This window comes from Dendrobates tinctorius, unplaced genomic scaffold (genome assembly GCF_039654945.1).
Source record: "Dendrobates tinctorius isolate UK_male_01 unplaced genomic scaffold, ASM3965494v1 ptg000044l, whole genome shotgun sequence".
NCBI lineage: Eukaryota > Metazoa > Chordata > Amphibia > Anura > Dendrobatidae > Dendrobates > Dendrobates tinctorius.
This window is the reverse complement of record NW_027361712.1, coordinates 32,079,060-32,100,770: the sequence shown is the minus strand read 5'-3', so window position 1 is coordinate 32,100,770 and position 21,711 is coordinate 32,079,060. Positions and strand designations below refer to the sequence as shown.

At 45.2% G+C, this 21,711-nt stretch overlaps 1 protein-coding gene across 2 annotated transcripts in view; it reads left to right on the top strand.

The window, feature by feature from the left end:
• The window catches only part of LOC141089169 (Fc receptor-like protein 3), a 150,940-nt gene that overhangs the window by 109,899 nt on the left and 19,330 nt on the right, over window positions 1–21,711 (top strand). For both annotated transcript variants that reach the window (XM_073575492.1, XM_073575493.1), the window contains 2 exons: window positions 4,046–4,093; window positions 7,567–7,631. In XM_073575492.1, coding sequence (XP_073431593.1) covers window positions 4,046–4,093; window positions 7,567–7,631 — 113 coding nt within the window. The remainder of the gene's footprint in view (window positions 1–4,045; window positions 4,094–7,566; window positions 7,632–21,711) is intronic.

Genomic DNA, 21,711 nt, shown 5'->3' with positions numbered 1-21,711 from the left:
CATCAGTGTTTTGGATCTGAGCTCCATCAGTGTTTGGTCCAAGTTTCATCAGTGTTTTGGATCTGAGCTCCATCAGTGTTTGGTCCAAGTTTCATCAGTGTTTTGGATCCGAGCTCCATCAGTGTTTGGTCCAAGTTTCATCAGTGTTTTCGATCTGAGCTCTATTAGTGTTTGGTCCAAGTTTCATCAGTGTTTTCGATCTGAGCTCTATTAGTGTTTGGTCCAAGTTTCACCAGTGTTTTGGATCCAAGCTCCATCAGTGTTTGGTCCAAGTTTCATCAGTATTTTGGATCCGATTTCCATCAGTGTTTGGTACATGTTAGTTTCTAGATGGACATGTGAACAGCCCTATACACTATAATGAGTACGAGTCGTAGCCGTGAAAATCATTGATAGAACACGGATGTCTGAATGAGGCCTAAGAAAGATGTGCTGGTATTTCCTTTGCCTTAAATCAGTATTTCCCAACCAGCAGCATTCCCTAAAACCTTGGTGCTCCCTGGAACTTTTCAGGTATCCTTCAGGAATCAGTGAGATAGGAATATCAGTTGGATTTCCCTATGGATCAAAGGGTTATTAACATCTCCAAGATCCTATCCCAATATGTAGTAGGTGAAATATTAATAATATTAGCAAATACCTCCAATTACAAATGTAGTATAAGTCTACTGATTCGCTATGTCACTTACCCAATGCGCAAGCATTGTAGTAGTTTAGATATCCACGGTTATGAACACTCATATAGTGACAGTTAGTTAGCTAGTTGCTTGTTGTCATAACGATGGATACCTAAGCTACTGCTGTGCCTGTACATAGGGTAAGAAACAGCAAATTAGAAGAACTACACTACATTTCTAATTGGAGGTATTTACTTATATTATTATTATTATTATTACTACATCTATTTCATATTGAAATAGGATCTTGGAGATGGGAATACTCATTTAAAACATTTTTGAAGAGTTTCCTATGGTGATAATGTTGGGAGTTCCTGATTGCTCTTCCAACAAGTCTGTTATATGAAATATACTGAAACCACTCTAAGATAACCAGTAAAACATGTAATATAAATGTTCTTCTAGAGGCATCTAACACCTTATTGACAAAGGGAATTGGAATTCCCAGTTGTTAATTTTTTCATACAGGGAAGGATAAAGGAGGAAATCACAGCACAATTCTAAAAAAAAATGCTCCAGTATTGTTATTAAAGAAGACTATGAGTCTTTAATGGGGTTGGGCACTTTATTGTGATTTTAAAAATTATTTTGGGGACGTAATGTTTTGGCACTTTCTAATATACTAGCTGCTGGCCCGGTTCTAAAGCATAGGGTACTCTAGAATATGGCCAGCGGCAGATTAAAATAAAAAATGTGATATACTCACCATCCGACGGCCCCGGAATCTGTCCCTCCTCTCCACGCTGCCGGCATCTTCCGTTCCCAGTACTGCTTTGCGCCAAAGACCACTGCTGACGTCCTCTCGCGAGAGAGCGACGTCATCAGCGGTATTTCACGCAAAGCAGTACTGGGAACGGAAGATGCCGGCAGCGTGGAGAGGAGGGACAGATTCCGGGGGCCGTCGGAAGGTGAGTAGATCACTATTTTTTATTTTAGTTCTATTTTTTACATGTTTATGGTACCGAGGGTCCGAAGGAGTCTCTTCTCCTTCGGACTCTGGGTACCTGCTAGCGCCGGGCATCTCCAGCTGCGGTGCCGCTGACGCCCGCGTGCTAGGAGATGACCCGCGGCAAACGGCGCTGCTGATCTCCCGACGGCACGGTAGCGGTGGCGTGCGTCCTGCTAATTGCGGACTGCGCCTGTTGCTGATTGGTGGCGGTCAGCATAGCGGGATTTCGGTTGCAGACAGACATGATAAGCCGTTTATATATATATATAGATACGGTAAGTATTGCAGGTCTGTTCCTGCACTTTTATTAATACAGGTTTCCTCATTGACTGCACAGGTCTACTGTCCACCAAAAGGCTGCCGGTAGAAAAGCATGTTACCAGACCTGTCCATCAGCCTCCTCCAATTGTCAAACAGCCATCTCATCGTCTGGCCACATGCTCCTCCATCAGCAGCCATTTTGTGGACAGGAGAACTGTAAAGTTTCTGAGGAAGAAGGATAAACTGTAATAGTAAATGCCACAAAATGTCCTCAATACATTTGTTACATTTAAGGGGTATTTCCATCTCCAAGATCCTATCCCTATAAGTAGTAGGTGAAATAATATTAATATTAGCAAATACCTCCAATTGGAAATGTACAGGGTGGGCCATGCATATGGATACACCTAAATAAAATGGGAATGTTTGGTGATATCAACTTCCTGTTTGTGGCACATTAGTATATGGGAGGGGGGAAACTTTTCAGGATGGGTGGTGACCATGGCGGCCTTTTTGAAGTCGGCCACTTTGGATCCAACTTTATTTTTTCCAATAGGAAGACGGTCATGTGATACATCAAACTTATTGAAGTTTAAGAAATGTGTTAAGAAATGTTGACCCCCTTAAACTTTTATCTTTGGGGTCATCTGAAGGCAATTGTCTATGCTGTGAAGATACGAGCTGTGCAGCATCTGAAACAACAGATACTGGAAGCCTGAGCTAGCATTTCTTCTGTGGTGTTGCTATCAGTGTGTCAAGAGTGGAAGAAGAGGGTTACATTGACAATCCAACACAATGGGCAGCACTTTAACACATTTTATAAGTGGTCATAAACTTGTAAATAACTCATGAAAGAATATAAAGTTACGTTACAACCAAGCACACCATTGTTTTTCTTGTGAAGTTCTCAATAAGTTTGATGTGTCACATGATCCTCTTCCCATTGAAAAAAATAAAGTTGGATCCAAAATAGTCAACTTCAAAATGGCCACCATGGTCACCACCCATCTTGAAAAGTTTCCCCCCTCCCATATACTAATGTGCCACAAACAGGAAGTTGATATCACCAATCATTCCCATTTTATTTAGGTGTATCCATATGAATGGCCCACCCTGTAGTATAGTTCTTCTGATTAGCTATGTATTTTAACCTATGTGCAGGGCATTGCAGCAGCTTAAGTATCCATGGTTATGACCACTAACAGCTAACCAATTACTTACCACTATGAGTTCGTAACCGTGGATACCTAAGCTACGGCAATGCCCTGCACATGGGGTAAACCACATAGCTAATCAGAGGAACAATACTACATTTCTAATTGGAGGTATTTGCTAATATAAATGTTATTACACCTACTACATATTGGGATAGGATCTTGGAGATGGGGATACTTTTTTAAAGCTAGAATGGCCAGACCCTTCAATAAACCAACAAGTCAGGATAGCTTCAATCAGTAACGTTGTCATTGACCTATTTGCCTATTTGTTAAACGAGTTGTTCCCTTTCAAAAAACTTTTGCCCTTAGGTTCAGTTATGTGTTAAAAGTAAAAACTAAGCTGAACTTTACTTAACCTAACCAGATCTAGTGATGTGTTTCTGTCACTGCTGATTGGCAGCAGCAGCGATGTCATGTTATCTAGCCTGAAAAACATATTTTTAAATGAGTTTAAAATAGCAAGAAATACAACTTATTAATGTCCTTCAATCAGCAAAAGGAGGGCCATTACTACAGCCTTATCCTCTCATTCCTAAGCACTTGAAGAAGGAAATGACGGTATATTAATGAAAAAATACACAAATAGAAAATATCTGAAATTGCTTGTATAAACAAATGGGTGACAATCAGAAACTCTCCAGCAACTGTCCCTTTAAAAACGGGAATGTGCAAGTGCTGGCGCCAATGACGCAGGCAGCAAGCATTCTCATTTCTCAACCACCTACTGTTTCTACATATACTGTATATCGGACATTGGGCAAGTAATAGTACTCAAGTGCTCCCCTCGGGGCTTGAGGCTCAGCAGTAAATACTTAGGTCCCAATACACAAACACGGCCATTTTGTCCTCCAGTCTTGAGAAAACCTGGCTGTTACTAATCAATGGTTCTTTCTTTCTGAAATGTTACTCCTGAATGTCAGCAGTGTTTTCATTTTCTACAGTTGGTACTGGAAAGAAAAACATTTTCCCAAAAAGTCTTCTTCTTCACCGTAAGTCCTGCAATACACAATATATTCTTTTTTTAGATTTAATTTATGCAAAATATTCCGAATTACTAACTCAAAGATTTAAAAAAATAGATGGGAAGTTGCATTGTATGAACAGAAATATCTGACATCTATGGTAAAAAGTCAGTGAGTTTAACTATTATCAGACTTAAAGGGGGTCATCTCATCAAAACAACCCTTCATAGACTCCCCATTTTTTTTTTATTTAACAGTGGTGGCATGACGCTATTAGCGGCCATCATGTGATTGGGGGGGTTGTGCGGCCATCATAGTGTGTGAGGAGGTGGTGGGGGCCATCATACTGTGAGTGAATGTGGGGGCCATCATGCTATGTGGGGGACTGTGGGGCGCATCATACTGTGTAGGGCCGTTATACTGTGTATGATGGGCTGTGGGCTCATCTTACTGTGCTGGGGGCCTGGGTTCATAATACTGTGGACCTGTCATACTGTGTTGCTGTTGGGGTGTCATATTGTGTGGGGGCATCATACTTTGTGTGAGGTGCTTTGGGGTCACCATACTGAGTAGGGACTGTTTGGGAATCATAGTGTGTTACGCTGCTGTAAGGGCCATTATACTGTGCAGAGGGGCTGTGGGGGCTATTATACTATGCTAAGGGACTGTTGGACCAGCATACTGTTTGTAGGGGCTGTGGGACATCAAGCAGTATTGGGGGCACTGTGGGGCCATCATACTCTGTTGACGCCACTGTAGGGATATCTTGTGTTGAGGGCACTGTGGGGACATCATTCTGTATGGAGGGTACTGTGGAGATATAATACTGTGTTGGGGTGACTGTGGGGCATCATATTGTGCGTGAGAGGGGATCCTATGGGGCAAATTGTGTGAAGAAAGTCACTCTCCAGTATCATACTGTGTGTTGGGGCACTTTTGTTGAATCGTACTGAATGAGTGCCATGAAAGATGTGAGAAGCACTCTAAGGGGCTTCAGTAGAGGCACAAGTACTGTGTTTGTGCTCCAATACAAATCCATCTCCTTGTCTTTAAATGTTGGAAAGCATGCACTTCTATGACTGCCACTAGGCATCATGACCCCACAAATTTTGTTGAATATTTTTTGCAGTGGGTGGGGATACCTGTTAGGACATTTTGTTGAATATTTTTTGCAGTGGGTGGGGATACCCGTTAGGACATTTGCTAAGGGGCCCCATGATTTCTATGTATGTCCTTGTTTAACAGGTCAAATACTTAGGACTTCACTCTATGAGGACAGAGCCTTTAATTAAAGGGGTTTCTGCCACAATTTCTCCACCAAAGGTGGTGAATTGCAGCTCAGCCGTCCTATCTGGGGCAGGTGCACTCTGGGAAATTTTGATTTTCAATGCAAAAAAAAAATTTTATTATTGAAGACACCACAGGGGGATAGTGCGTTGAGGTAACGTTTCGACCCTATGTCGGGTCTTTTTCAAACCTCACTTAAAGCACAAGAGAAAAAGAAGCACACTACACCAAAGACGGCGCTAGCTGCCCCACGCTTCCAGATCATCTCAGGACCTCTGCCTGGTCCCTGCCAGACCGGACTTCTACATATGGCACTTTAGCCCCTCCTGCACATTCATACTGCCGTGATTGCTTCTTTTTCTCTTGTGCTTTAAGTGAGGTTTGAAAAAGACCCGACATAAGGTCGAAACGTTACCTCAACGCACTATTCCCCTGTGGTGTCTTCAATAATAAAATAATTTTTTTGCATTGAAAATCAAAATTTCCCAGAGTGCAGCTGTTTTCTCTTCACTGGATGACTGTCTGGACTAAGTTCCAGGTTCAGCTTGCACCTACCTCATATCCACAGAGTGCACGCCTTGTCTGTATCACTATCTGGGGCTGGGGCATGATGAACTGTCAGTGTTGTGAGTGACAGTCCAGTCACCCAATCAGGGCGGGGGTATGCTGGGTTTCCTACAGGTGTCTGCTTTTATGAGTCATTTTTTGGCTATTAAGCGGTCTGTCTGCCTCTGATTACTGCCAGTTGTAGCCTCAGCTCTGGGGTGCATGTTTGCCTTGTTTATGAGTGTTCTGTCTCTGATTTATTGCTACCTGAGTTTGGACCTTTCATATGCCCATCTATTTGCCTAGCCCCTTGGTCTTGATCCGCTATGTAAGGTTATACACATGGGAAGAAGGAATCAATATCACCATTACACACTGAACGGTAAACCACTGGGTAAATCTGACATGGAGAAGGACTTGGGGATCTTAGTTAATGACAAACTTACCAGGAGCAGTCAGTGCCAGGCAACGGGTGCCAACACAAACAGGATCATGGGGTGTATTAAAAGAGGTCGGGATACACAAGATGAGAGCATTATACTGCCTCTGTACAAATCTCTGGTTAGACCGCACATGGAGTACTGTGTCCAGTTTTGGGCACCGGTGCTCAGGAAGGATATAATGGAACTAGAGCGGGTACAAAGGAGGGCAACAAAATTAATAAAGGGGATGGGGGAACTACAATACCCAGTGAGATTAGCAAAATTAGGATTATTTAGTCTAGAAAAAAGACGACTGAGGGGTGACCTAATAACCATGTATAAGTATATAAGTGCACAATACAAATATCTCTCCGAGGATCTGTTTATACCAAGGAACGTGACGGTCACAAGGGGGCATTCTCTGCATCTGGAGGAGAGAAGATTTTTCCACCAACATAGAAGAGGATTCTTTACTGTTAGGGCAGTGAGAATCTGGAATTCCCTGCCTGAGAAGGTGGTGATGGCGAACTCAGTCGAAGGGTTCAAGAGAGGCGTGGATGTCTTCCTGGAGCGTAACAATATTGTATCTTACAGTTATTGTTAGGTTCTTTAGAAGGACGTAGATCTGGGGATTTATTCTGACAGAATTTTATAGGCTGAACTGGATGGACTAATGTCGTTTTTCGGCCTTACTATGTTACCTTCCTTGAATTCTGACTTCGGACTGCGTCTTGACTACGCCTTTGCCTTACCACCTTGTTTATGATGAGCCCGCTCATGATAGTCACGGCCCAAAAAAAATCATTAAAAGGGGTTGTCCACTACTCAGACAACTCCTTCTCTATCACTATGTCACTATGCTCCCCCTCATGAAATAATAATGGCTATACACCCACGGGCTCGCTTAACATTTGTTATATCACACGGCTAGTGTGATACAAGCAATGTTACATGAGCCCCAGGAGTGCCAACGTTGACATCACTGGAATGACGCCCATATCAGAGATGAGTATAGATATTATTATTTTATAAGGGGTCAACATAGTGATTAAGAAGGGGTTGTCTGAGACATCCCCTTTAATATCTATAAGATCACACGCAGAGTTAACCAGAACTGGACCCCAATGCAGAATCTGTAATAGAGATCACCATCATTATGTGCAATTTCTAACACAAGTATCAGTGGGGTTGCTACATGATATAGTTACAAAGCATAATGGTTTATTCCTATATTTTATATTCTAGCCCTTTAAACAACAAAGAGACCAATCAAGCTGTGGATATGAATGAAGAAGACCAATACAAAATAGGTTTGTGGATATCTTTATGGCAATTATAAATATAATACAATATAACATACTATAATGTAGTATTGTTCAAGAAAAATGTTACAGTTATTTTATTTTTATTTTCAAAATGTGAAAATAATATGACAGGTACAACGGGGGGATTTCTAATTTGGGTAATTTTTTAGGTCAGTTTTATTATTTACAACATATTTTTGCAGAAAAGACAAAATACCGTAAGCAAAATGTTGTTTCCTGCATCTTTCCATAAGTCCGGCGTGTATCAGGTTTTTGGCTCCAACATCTTGTCTAAAGTAAACCACACAATAAATGGCTTAAAGCATTGATAAACCTCCAATACACATTCCATTACATTACAATCAATAGGCCAACTGTCTAATGTGTATAGGGGCATCCGACTCTCCCCCTACAGACTCAGCCGAGTGTTGGCCCCGTCTCACTAAGCAATCTTGGTAGCGAGATCGCTGCTGAGTCACAACTTTTGTGACACAACAGCGATCTCACCAGCGAGATTGCTGTGTGTGACAGCGATCAGCGAGCGGCCCCCCTGCCGGTATCGCTGATCGCTGGAAGAAATCTCTGGACATTTCTTTGGTCGCTGGTCTCCCGCTGGCCAGCACGCATCGCTGTGTGTGACAGGCGGGAGACCAGCGATCAGGTGTAAAAAATAATTAAAAAAATAAAAAATATAGTTATTCTCACCTTCCGACGTCGCGTTCAGCCATCCCGCCTCTCTCCACACTCCGGTCCCAGTGATCCTTTGCACGAATGACCGCGAGACTTTGTTATCCCGCGAGACTGTGACATCTCGCGGTCATTCGTGCAAAGGATCACTGGGACCGGAGCGTGGAGAGAGGCGGGATGGCTGAACGGGACGTCGGAAGGTGAGAATAACTATATTTTTTATTTTGATTCTATTTTCTACAGCGATAGCCAGCGATGCCGGGCGCTCGGCATCGCTGTGCTGATCGCTGGTGAAGCTGTCTGTGTGACAGCTCACCAGCGATCACATAGCGACTTACCAGTGATTCTGACACCTTCATATCGGTGTCGGGATCGCTGGTAAGTCGCTTAGTGTGACGGGGCCTTTAGTGTGTATGGGGTAGTCGATAACAAAAGCTGTCAGCTTAACCCCTTCCAAACCGGAGGTAGTTTCGTTTTTGCATTTTCGTCTTTTGCTCCCCTTCTTCCCAGAGCCATAACTTTTTTATTTTTCCGTCAATATGGCTATGTGAGGGCTTGTTGTTTGCAGGATAATCTACATACAGACGATGATCAGATTGCCTATATGTAGCAGAAATGCTCATTTGCTATGAGCGCCGATCACCGGGCAGCGCTCATAGCAATCTGGCTACGACAACCATAGAGGTCTGTGTGAGACGTTTGGTTGTCATGCCAACCCATCGGTGACCCACAATCACATGATGGGGTAACCGATAAGTGGGATTTCCGTTCAAAACAGCTGATATGTGCCGGGAAAGATGTGGGCTCAGCGCCAGAGCCCACATCATAGGGAGGGATTCTGACGTGGGTGTACTATTAGGCCCAACATCGGAAAGGGGGTTAAGGGAACCGGGTCACCAGGCTTTTGTTACCCAATCTGAGAACAGCAGACAGAGACCCTGATTCCAGCGATGTGTCATTTACTTGGTTGCTTGCTGTCATTTTAATAAAATCAATGTTTTATCAGCTACAGATCTAGCAGTTACGTGAGTGGTGAGATCTTTATAATGCTGCCCACACCACTAATTGGAAGCTTTCTGCCTTTTATGTACAGTGTGCACAGAAAGCTGCCAATCAGTTCTCGGGGCGGCGTTAGGCTATGTGCACACGCTGCGGATTCACCCGTTGATTTGTATCTGCGGATCCGCAGGTAAAACCGCAGCTAAAATGACCTGCGGATTGGCCAGCGGTTTTCCCCTGCGGTTTGACACCTGGACAATGGAATAGGTGGCAAACCGCAGCGGAATCCGCAGAAAGAATTGACATGTCAATTCTTTCTGCGGATTCAAAACCGCAGCTTTTCCGCAGTTGAAAATCCGCAGAATGGAAATCACATAGACTTACATTGTACTCAGAGGCGTATCCAGGGGGGGCAGCCGGGCGGAGGCAGCAGGGGGGCGCAGTCGGGCCGCCCGGCCGCCTAATGCAGCGGTCGGCAGTGTCTCTCCCCTACCAGTCCTGGGAGTCAGCGGTTCTCTGTGTCGGCTGTCAAGCTGACAGCCGACGCAGAGAAGGAGGCCGCACCGACTCCCAGGCAGCAATTGTACTGGCGTCTTTACAGACGCCAGTACAATTGAAGCTCTGACCGCCGGGTCAGAGCGACGTCAGCAGAGTGATCAGGTCATGTGATCATGCTGCTGACGTCACTCCCGGCGCCCAGAGCGAACGCTGGTGGTAAGTGTGCTCCATTCTGTAGATGAAGAACCACCGAAGATGGGAGATGGGGGGGTGTTCATGAGTGGAGATGGGGGTTAATGTGGGGATGGGGGTTAATGAGCGGATATGGGGCTTAATGTGGGGAAGGGGGTTAATGAGTGGATATGGGGCTTAATGTGGGGAAGGGGGTTAATGTGGGGATGGGGGTTAATGAGTGGAGATGGGGGTTAATGTGGGGATGGGGGTTAATGAGTGGATATGGGGCTTAATGTGGGGAAGGGGGTTAATGTGGGGATGGGGGTTAATGAGTGGAGATGGGGGTTAATGTGTGGGGGTTAATGAGTGGAGATGGGGGTTAATGAGTGGGGGGTTAATGGGTGGAGATGGGGGTTAATGTGGGGATGGGGGTTAATGTATGGGGATGAGGGTTAATGTATGGGAGTTAATGAGTGGGGGTTAATGAGTGGAGATGGGGGTTAATGTGTGGGGGTTAATGAGTGGAGATGGGATTAATGTGGGGATGGGGGTTAATGTGTGGGGATGGGGGTTAATGAGTGGGGGGTTAATGTGTGGAGATGGGATTAATGTGGGGATGGGGGTTAATGAGTGGAGATGGGATTTCACTCAATGAAAATGAACGGAGCGAGGCCGGGCACGTCTAGTCGGAATGTGGCCAGAAGTATATAAATCACATACTTGTGCTGACATGACTGTATATCGGCAAGGGAGAATCCTAAATGTGTGCAGTGCATTCGTTGTGAGAATTCAGAAGCTGCAATGTCAGGATTCAGCTCTGCAGGTTCCAGCAGTCATCACATGGACATTTCACTCATATGCGATTTTCATAGTTATGGTCCTGTGACAAGGAGCTTCTCTTCCTGCTTTCAGTTTTTTACTGAACATTGAGAGCATTAGGGAGAGCAGCTCGTGGGTACATGACTAACTGTGCAAGTCGCATATGTACTTGGGGGTGGGGGGGGGGGTTAGCCGAACCAAATTCTTGCCCCGGGTGCCAGAGAGCCTAGATACGCCTCTGATTGTACTGTACACTGTCTGCAGAACTGCTGCAGATCCGTAATTGTGTACCTGGTGTAAATGCTGCTGTTGTCCTGGATCTGGCATCTTTTATTTTTCGATCCTATCCCCCCCCTTCCCTAGTTATGGAGTTATGGCCCCCTTTTTCCTGTATGAAAATCTAGTCATTTTGCCAGGTATCACAGAGAAAAGTTGGGGACTACAATCATTTGGCTAAACAGGCTAACTTTAGATACAGAAAAGAGGGGGCATATCGCAGAAACAGAGGGGGCAGGAAGAAAAAAAACAATCCCAGATTCAGGAAAACAGCTGTGTTATTCAGCAATCATTTGCCTCTATAGCTGCAGATGGTGCTAAGCTCCGCACCCTGCTGTTAACCTGATAAATGCTGCTGTCAATCTCCTAGATGGAGCGTCATTCTAATTGCCCAATGATTACCCCACAACACGATTGCTGGGCACCTGTCGATTGCCACAATCAGGGTCAGACTGGGGTGCCTCGGGCCCACTGGTAGAATTAACTCTAGGGGGACACCCTATAGCCACCATAAACAATTTTATTACTTGTTTTTTTTATATAATGTAAGGACTTGGATGTGAAACATATTTGTAATATTCCTCATAAGGAAAATAAGTTTCTGGCAAAAGCGAATGATGAGTCCTGATGTTCCTGAGCTCCCTGCTTTCTCTACACCCGGCCCCTGATTTACAGGTTTTTTTTTTAAACTGAATTAGAAGGGGGGGCAGAGAAAGTCTGGAATTCATGAATATTCAGGATTCATCATTTTGTGCTAGAGCTTCCAATCTTTGGCGTAACTACAAAGTTATGGGCCCCGGTGCAAACTTTCAAATGGGCCCCCTACCCCACCCCGGGCTGCCACTAGGAATTTCGGGGCCCCATACTGGCAAAATTTTGGGGGCCCTCTTGAGACCAGCCGAGGTTCCATCCCTCGAACTGTCCACAGCGCCAGCGCTCACATCACTCCACCCCCACATAGAGAATGAAAGGAGCAGAGGGCAAGTGTCTGACTTGCTACACCATAGAATATAATGTCGCCCCCCATATTATATAACACAGCCTCCCCCATAGAATATAATGTACTCCCCATGGTATATAACACAGCCGCATAGTATTTAGCACAGCACCACATAGTATATAGCACAGCACCACATGGTATACAGCACAGCCCCACCTGGTATACAGCCCCCCATGGTATACAGCACAGCACCCCCCATGGTATATAGCACTGCATAGTATACAACCCCCCCATGGTATACAGCACAGCACCCCCCATGGTATACAGCACTGCATGGTATACAGTCCCCCATGGTACACAGCACAGCACCCCCCATGGTATACTATACAGCCCCCCATGGTATACAGCACAGCACCCCCCATGGTGTACAGCTACACATGGTATACAGCCCCCCATGGTATTAACACAGCACCCCCCATGATATACAGCACCATGGTATACAGCCCTCCATGGTATACAGCACAGCCCCCCCCGAGAAAGGCACCACAGTCCTGGCTGTACTCACAGTTGCATAAAAAAACTCTTCTCACCTTCTCCTTGTGCCTGCGCTTCTCCCGGCTCCTGTCTCCTGCTCTGCCTGATACACAGTGAGTGCGCGATGACACACCCGCTGTGTCAGAGGCAGAGCGGGGAATGATGGGAGAGGGAGCATCACCTGACGCTCTCTCCTCCTCCATCAATGTGGCGGCGGGGGGAGTCGATGCTGACATGGTGCGTCTCTGACCCCCCCCTCACACCCAGCCTGCCCCCTGCCCCAACGTTGGGGCCCGATGCGGGCCCCCTCTGCTCGTAGGGGCTCCATACCCCAATCAGGGCATTAATGCTCAGCGGCCCCGTTGCAGATGCGACCATTGCGAGTGGGGATGTTACGCCCCTGCTTCCAATACAAGATTTTGGTGCAACTGAATGGTACAACATTTTGCTATGGGGATCTATTACTAGTTTATTACCCTTACTTTGGATACCATAAAATCAGTGACAGATTCCCTGCAACAGAATCCCTGGATACCACCTTTAGGCTAGTTTCAGCGAGTGCACTGCATGATGCCTGCTCCTTGTATCCCACAGTGGACCCGCTCTGGCAAAAATTAAGAGACCACTGCACAGTTTTATAAGAATCAGCTTCTCTGCATGTCTGACAGCCACTCCATTCCAGTGTCAGTTGAATTTCGAACAGAGTACACCTCATTCTACTTAATATGCTTCTGATTAGATGATCACCTGAACCAAATCTTTTTAACAAAGGAAAGTGTAAAAAAACCTGCTGTGGTGTTCACAATCCTCTTGCAATAGGACAATTGCTAGTAATATCCCAGAAGTAATACGAATAAAAAAATAACTTTTAACCATGCCAAAGGAGTGAGGAAAAGAAGGGATCAATTCTGGCTTTACTACCAGAGGGATACAGTGAGTCTCATGTTGCATCCATCCTCTAATTTCTAAGGCCTGTTTCACACTTACATTTTTCCTGTGCGTTGGCAGCCGCTAAAATAGCAGATAACGGATCCGTGGGCGATGAAACACCAACGGGAGCCACCGGACCGTTGGTGCGCCAGGATCCGTCGATTTCGGAATTTTAAAGGAACCGCGGCTGAAAAGAAAAAATGACTACCGGCGATGTAGCGGTAGCGGGCAGAGGAGACGATATCTCGGGCGATGAGGCGGTGAGTGGAGGAGAGAGAGAGAGAGATTTTTTATCCAGCAGCCAGATTGGATTTATGGTTAAACATGTAGCAAAAGAGGAAAATACGGATCCGGACAACAAAAAAAGTTGCATTGTCCGTTCGGTGATCTTAGCAGACGCCAAAATTTCCGCAGAAATATGGATGCAACGGATGATCCTCAGTCAAAATCCGCCGATAACGAAAGTCAATGGGGAAAAAAATGGATCCGCCAAGATAAATGGCGGATCCGTTTTTTTTGCAAATCGGCGGATTTTGACTGATGGTGACAAATTGATGTGTGAAACAGGCCTAAGATGGTAGTCCATTACAACAGGGTCAAGCAGCAGACATTGGGGACAACAAAGCTACTAACCGGCAGAGGGCAAAAACGACTCTCCACTGACTGGGATGACCATCATCTTATTCGAATGTCACTCAGCAACCGCAGGATGGCATCAAGTGACCTACAAAAGGAATGGCAAATGCAGCTGGGGAGAAGTCCACAGCAAGAACAGCTTTTAACAGGCTCCTAGAGGCAGGGCACAAGTCATGTGAAGCTAGAAAAAAGCCTTTCATCAATGAGAAGCAAAGGAGAGCCAGGCTGAAGTTTGCCAAAGACCATAAGGATTGGACCATAGAGGACTGGAGTAAGGTAATCTTCTCTGGTGAGTCTAATTTTTAGCTATGCTCAACACCTGGTCGTCTAATGGTTAGACAGAGACCTGGAGAGGCGTACAAGCCACAGTGTCTTGCACCTAATGTGAAATTTAGTGGAGGATTGGTAACGAACTGGGGATACTTCAGCAAGGCTGGAATTGGGCAGGTTAATCTTTGCGAAGGATGTATGAATCATGCCGCTTACAAGGTTATCCTGGAAATACAGTTGATTCCTTCTGCTCAGGCAATGTTCCCCAATTCTGAGGACTGGTATTTCCAGCAGGACAATGCAACATGCCACACAGCTAGGTCAATCAATGTGTGGATGAAGGACCACCACATCAAATCTGTCATGGCCAGCCCAATCTCCAGACCTGATCCTCATTGAAAATCTCTGGAATGTAATCAAGAGGAAGATAGATAATCACAAGCCATCAAACAAAGAACTGCTTACATTTTTGTACCAGGAGTAGCATAAGGTCATTCAAAAGCAGAGTGCAAGACTGATGGAAAGCATGCCAAGACCACATGAAAGCTGTGATTAAAAATCATGGTTATTCCACATAATATTGATTTCTGAACTATTCCTGAGTTAAAACATTAGTATTGTTGTTTCTAAATGATTATGAGCTTGCTTTCTTAGCATTATTTGAGGTCTGCAAGCACTGCATTTTTTTGTTATTTTGACCATTTCTCATTTTTTGGAAATAAATACAAAATTTAGTGCTTGGAAATTCGAAGACATGTTGTCAGTAGTTTATAGAATGAAAGAACAATTTACATTTTACTCAAAAATCTCTATATATAAAAATGAATGTGTGTCTGTGTATCACCAACCAATCCCGATGAAGCATCTTTCAATTCACCAGAGCTGTTCAAAAGAAGCTGAGCTGTGATTGGTTGCTATGACCAACAGTTTTCCAACTTGACAACACCTCAGCAGACACTGACATAGTGGGAGAAATATAGCATCTTGGGGAACATAAGCTCCCAGCCATTGTCTGCCCCACTGAATGGAGCACAGAGCACATGACAGAAATTAATCCCCCTTTCCTGTGCCCATATATCATCACACATCCTCCATCCTATAGGCAAATCTTCCCTCTTAAAGGGATCATTGACATGGAAGTCAGAGCAAATCCATCCAGTGCTTTGGTTTTGACCCCAGGCCTCTCTTAAAGGGATCCCCAGTATGGAAGTTAGAACCATTCCACTCAGCTCTGTGGTTCTGACCCCAGGATCTTTTAAAGGGATCTGTGGCGCCCCTGAGGGTTCAGTCGCCACAGAGGTACTGCACCTCCTCCTGAGGTGTGGTACACCACCATTCAGGTAAGGTGGAGACACCTGACCACGCTCCAACACCTGCATTCCACACAACACAGTAGTGTAGCAAAGCACCCTTTGGTGGCTCCCTGCTTGGAACATGAAGCGTGCTGGGAGGCGGGTGGAGTTTAGTTGTCATCAAAAGAGCAGGAAGAGTTTAGGATTTAGTCAGTCTGACAGAGTCAGAGGAGGAGTGAAGATCCCCTGAGTGGAATGGATGAAGGAAGTGCTGCAGCCGACCTCAGTGACCTGGGTCTGCTGGCACAGGAAAGGAACATTGATGGAAAGCTTGACTCTCTCCATAAGAAAGAAGGATTAGTACGGAACGTGAGGAGAGGAGGACTAAGGATTAGGGTTAGAGCAGAACCTTTCCCAAGTTCACAGAGCAAGGCCGGGGTCCGGTCCCCGAGGTTGTATGGATACTAATGGTCCTGCAGCTGACACCAGAGGAATAGAAGTTGTCACCACTTTATTCCCACACAAGACTTGGGGGCACAACAGCAACGTGAGTGAGCCGGGACTTAGTAACAAGTAGACCCCGAAGCAGGCTACAACTGTCTGCCGTACAAGTAGAGTTCATAGGATCATCTGACAGGAGGAACTCCAGTGTAACTCAGTACTGTGAGTACTTCACTATAGGCGCAAAAGGGAGACGTTCAGAAAAGGCACATATGTTGGCGGAGTGTTGGAAAGAAGTACTTCATCTTGCCTGGAGGTTGGCTGAGCCCTGACCCGGAGGACACGGCACGGATGCGGGCACCTGTACCTGCAGCAGACTGAGTAAAGCTTTGGAACTACATGCCCTGGTGTCCTCCACTTATTCCTGCGTCAAAACACTCAGCACTGCTACATCCTTGTGCCTAGCACTGCACCATCCACGTCTCTCCCCTATCTCTTCATCTACACTGCCCTGGGACTATAGCCCTGCCTGTGGAGGGCTACACGATCATTGCTGCACCACACCATCTGTCCCAGAGGATCTGTCTGCAGTGTCGGCTTATCATCTTCATTGCCGAATACCACAGGTGGCGTCACGAAACATTCATTAATAAACTTTATTCCATCATTCAACATTCCCCTTTTACAATGGACGCCCAGGGCCACGGACCGGGTCACAGCTACCGTGACAATTCCCATTGAAATCAACGGGCTCGGTACCGAGTACCCCACGGCCCTGGGTGAGGGCGATCCAGATCATTGGTATGGAATTTAGGGCAAATCCACTCTGCGCTTTGGTACTGACCCCAGGCCCTTCTTAAAGGGATGCCCAGTATGGAAGTCAGGGCAATTGCCTTCAAATGCTCTGGTACTGACCCCAGGCTCTCTTAAAGGGATCTCCTGCATGGAAGTTAGGGCAAATCCCTCGGCGCTCTGATTCTGACCCCACGGTTCTATTAAACGAATCATTGGTATGCAAGTCAGGGCAAATCCACTCAGCATTCTGGTTCTGATCCCAGGCTCTCTTAAAGGGATCTCCGATATGGAAGTTAGGGCAAATCCACTCAGCGCTCTGGTTCTGACCCAAGTTCCCTCTTAAAGAGATCCTCAGTACGGAAGTGAGGGAAAATCCATTCTGCACTTTGGTACTAACCCCGGGCCACTGTTAAAGGGATCTCCGGTATGGAAGTTAGGGTAAGTCCCTCAGCGCTCTGATTCTCACCCCAGGTTTCAATTAAAGGGCTCATTGGTATGGAAGTCAGGGCAAATCCACTCAGTGCTCTGTTTCTGACACCAGGCCTCTCTTAAAGGGATCCCCACTATGGAAGTTAGGACCGTTCCACTCAGCGCTCTGTGTTGTGAGTTCATTTTCCCCTTCACTACTGAGGCCCAATGAACTCCCTCTTCTGGTAAAGAAAGGTAGTGAGCCTGATTATCAAACACCTGAGCCTAATGATGATGACTGGCTGAGTGGAGTTACTGACTGGATATAAGGCCGCCGACGCCCTTCTGCCCTGCGGGTGATTTCTCTGTGGGATCCTTGGAGACCAGTCTGAATTCCTGCTCTTCTAAAGCTAAGTTTTCTGCTCGGCTTTTTGCATTTGTGCTTTGACTTTGTTTTGCTTTGTTTTTCTGGATTTCTGCCATTCCCTGCTGGAGTGAGCTGAATTCCTTTAGCTCTGTCTTCTGAAAATACCTGAGTGCTGATTTAGTTTTTGAAGCCTAGCTGCTTCAGGGTCTTTTTCCATATCAGCTTGTTGGCTTATGTTTTTGATAGGGTTTTGGCAGATTGCAGACAGCAACCTTCCTTTCCTGTTCTGTTTAGTTAGCTTGGGCCCCATTGTTTGCTCAGCCTATCTTTCTATCTGTGCGAGTGTTTTTTCATCTTGCTTCACCGTCATTATATGTTGGGGGCTGTCTTTTACTTTGGGGTCTGCTCTGGGGCAGTTTAGACTTCCTTTTCTGTCTTTAGGCTATTTAGCTCTCCGGCTGTGATCGAGGGGTCTAGGGCACCGTAGGAACCCCCCACGGCTACTGCTAGTTGTGTTGATAGGTTCAGGGGTCTGCAATCTGATAGTTGCCAACTTCTCTGGTTTTCTGGACGTAGCTTCTATTTTTGTGTCTGCCTCCTACGGTGACTCAATCATAACAGCTCTGGTTCTGACTCCAGGCTGAGGGGATGATGTGGGATATTAGTGATGTTGTCCAGTGGCTCTGGCTGATGGGATGATGTGGGATATTAGGAGTAGTAGTCCAGTTGCTCTGGCTGACGGGATGATGTGGAATATTATGGGTAGTTGTCCGGTAGCTCTGGCTGACAGGATGATGTGGGATATTAGTGGTAGTAGTCCGGTGGCTCTGGCTGATGGGACAATGTGGGATATTATAAGTAGTAGTCCGGAAGCTCTGGCTGACGGGATGATGTGGGATATTAGTGGTAGTTGTCCTGTGGCTCTGGCTGATGGGATGATGTGGGATATTAGGGGTAGTAGTCCAGTGGCTCTGGCTGACGGGATGATGTGGGTAGTAGTCCGGTAGCTCTGGCTGATGGGATGATGTGGGATATTATAGTGAATGTGGCTATGCGAAATTGGCGGGGCTATACACTCAGCTTTATATATATAGATAAAATCATTGTAATTTGTTATACCTAACCGGGCAGTGCCGGGCTCTTCAGCCAGTATACCTATAAAGCGGAAAATCAGATAAACTGAAAATTTTGCAGTGGTCTCTTAATTTTTGCCGGGTGCATTATATACAATGTTAGAAGTCAAAGTGAAACCCTTCAAGTGTATTGGACACTTCTTTGAAGGCTCTCTGTCAGCACAGAATGACTGTTCAAACCAAGCAGAGGCGCTCGGTTCATCATGGCGGCCAGTCATTTATATACACCTTCCCACCTGCTTGATTTCCATCCATATACATCCTTCTCTGGCTCTATGAAGCCAGAACAGTCTATCAAATTAGAGGAAGTGGAGAAATATGGAAAAAAAAGCAGGTAGCAAGGTGAATTTACATGATTGGCTGCGCCGTGAAGCTCTGAGTGGCTGGACTTAGTTTGAACAGTCATGCTGTAGTAACAGAGTTTCTTTAAACCCTTTCTGACTTTGGGCATAATAGTAAGGCTATGTGCACATGTCCGGAATTCCCGCGGATTTTATGCGCTTTTGCCGCGTTTTTTCGCAGCAAAAACGCGGCAAAAACACTGCAAAAATGCATAAAATAAGCAAGCCATTGTATTCAATGGGATTCCGCACATGCTGTGCTAATGCTGCGTATTTCTCCATGGCAAAAACGCATCGCGGAAAAATACGCAGCATGCTCATTCTTTGTGCGGAATCGCGGGAATTGCGCACACATAGGAAAGCATTGTTCCGCTTACTTTCCGCATGTGGCTTTGCTCACCATGCGCAAAGTAAGTGGAAAATGTGCGGATGGTACCCAGGGTCTGGAGGAGAAGAGATCCTCCAGGCCCTGGGTACCATAACTCTGTAAAAAATAGAATTAAAATAAAAAATGGTGTTTTTCTCACCTTCCTTCGTCCCGCGCAGCATCCCCAGGCCTCAGCGATGCTACCACCAACTCCCGTTCCCAGGAATGCCTTGGGACAACGACCTCTGATGAAGTCGCGGTCTCGCGATACTGTAGCGGTCTCGTGAGACATTATATCTTTTTACTACTGATGCTGCATAGGCAGCCTCAATAGTAAAAAGTTTGTCTCACTTGTCAAACTCTATGTTTGAGTGTGACCAACCTGTCAATCAGTTTTCCAAGCGATGCTACAGATCGCTTGGAAAACGCTAGTATTCTGCAAGCTAATTACGCTTGCAAAACGCTAGTTAAAACGCGGGAAATAAGCGGGAATTACACATGCGGAATTCTAGCGTATTTCCCGTGGCAGAGAGCTGCGGAATTTCCTCGGAAATTTCCGCTGCAATTCCGCAACGTGTGCACATAGCCTCAGCCCGGTGGTCGGCGCTTATAGCAAGTGAGCAATTCTGCTGCATACAGGTGATCTGATCGGACAACTGCAGCTTCTAGTCTCCCATTCAGACCAGTGAAGCAGTCAAAAAGTAAAAAAAAAGTTTTAATAAAAAAATATAAAAGTTCAAATCAACCCCCTTTTGACCCATTCAAAATAAAATAATTTAAAAAATCAAACATACACATATTTGGTATCGCTGCGTTGAGAATCACTCGATCTATCAATATAAGAAAAAATTAACCTGATCGCTAAACGGCGTAACAAGAAAAATGTCAAAATGGCAGAATTGCGTTTTTTGGTCGTCGCAACATTGCATTAAAATGCAATAACGGACGATCAAAAGATCGTATCTGCACCAAAATGTAATCAATAAAAATATAAGCTCAGAATGCAAAAAATAAGCCCTCACCCAACCTGAGATCATGAAAATGGAGACACTACGGGTATCGGAAAATGGTGCAATTTTTTTTTTTAACAAACTTTGGAATTTTTTTTTCACCACTTAGATCAAAAGGAACCTAGATATGTTTGGTGTCTGTAAGCTCGTAATGACCTGGAGAGTCATACTGGCAGGTCCGTTTTAGCATTTAGTGAACAAGGTTAAAAAAAAAACAAAAAAAAAAACTTGTGTTGCAATTTCACGGCACTTGGAATTTTTTTCCCGTTTTCCTGTACACAATATGTTAAAACCAATGTTGTCGTTCAAAAGTACAACTCGTCCAACAAAAAACAAGCCTTCACATGGCCATATGGACAGAAAAATAAAAAAGTGCTCCGTGAAGAAGGGGAGCAAAAAACAAAAATACCTCCGGAGGTTAAGGGGTTAAGGGTAACTTGTCACCTAAAGAAATGCTATTTATCTGCAGATATATGCAGGTAAACAGGGTTTAAAGCTTGGTTAGCCTTTTTAATGGAAAAGCGTTGGCTACAGAGAGAAAATTAAGCTTTATTCTCCCTGCTACCACTCGCTTCCTGTCATAGGGTCGGTGTAAGAAGGGAGACATTACAGTCACCACTAACTACAAAGTGAGAATGCTGTAATTATTTCCTGCACCTTGATTGCGACATTATCCAAGGAGCCGAACCTCAGGCTGAGCTTCAATGAACGACTAACATGTCAGCAACACATGACACTCATCCTCAACCTGCAACTGCGTCACAGGAGGCTGATGGGTGCAAATGAGTGCATGCACCGGCCATCGAAATGCCGCTGTCAGTGATTGACAAGGGAATTTAAACACTTAAAACAGCAGCAATCAAGGTGAGCTCTGATCACTGCTGTTATAGGCAGAAGCCAGCTATGTATCACATCCGACACCTGCCCGGTATGGAGCAGGCTCAGCTCCTGAACCCGCTCCATACAATCACATCCCTAAGGTGACAGTTATGACAAGGTTAGCAAATTTCACTTCTCTGTTCCTACGTGGAAAGATAAATGGAATTCCCTAACACGTGAAAGAGTCTTTATAGATTTAGTAAATGTGCCCGAACATACAGTATGAATGGTTTTACACACCAAAATACACTGTTACATACACACATCTTACAAAAATACATACTGTATAA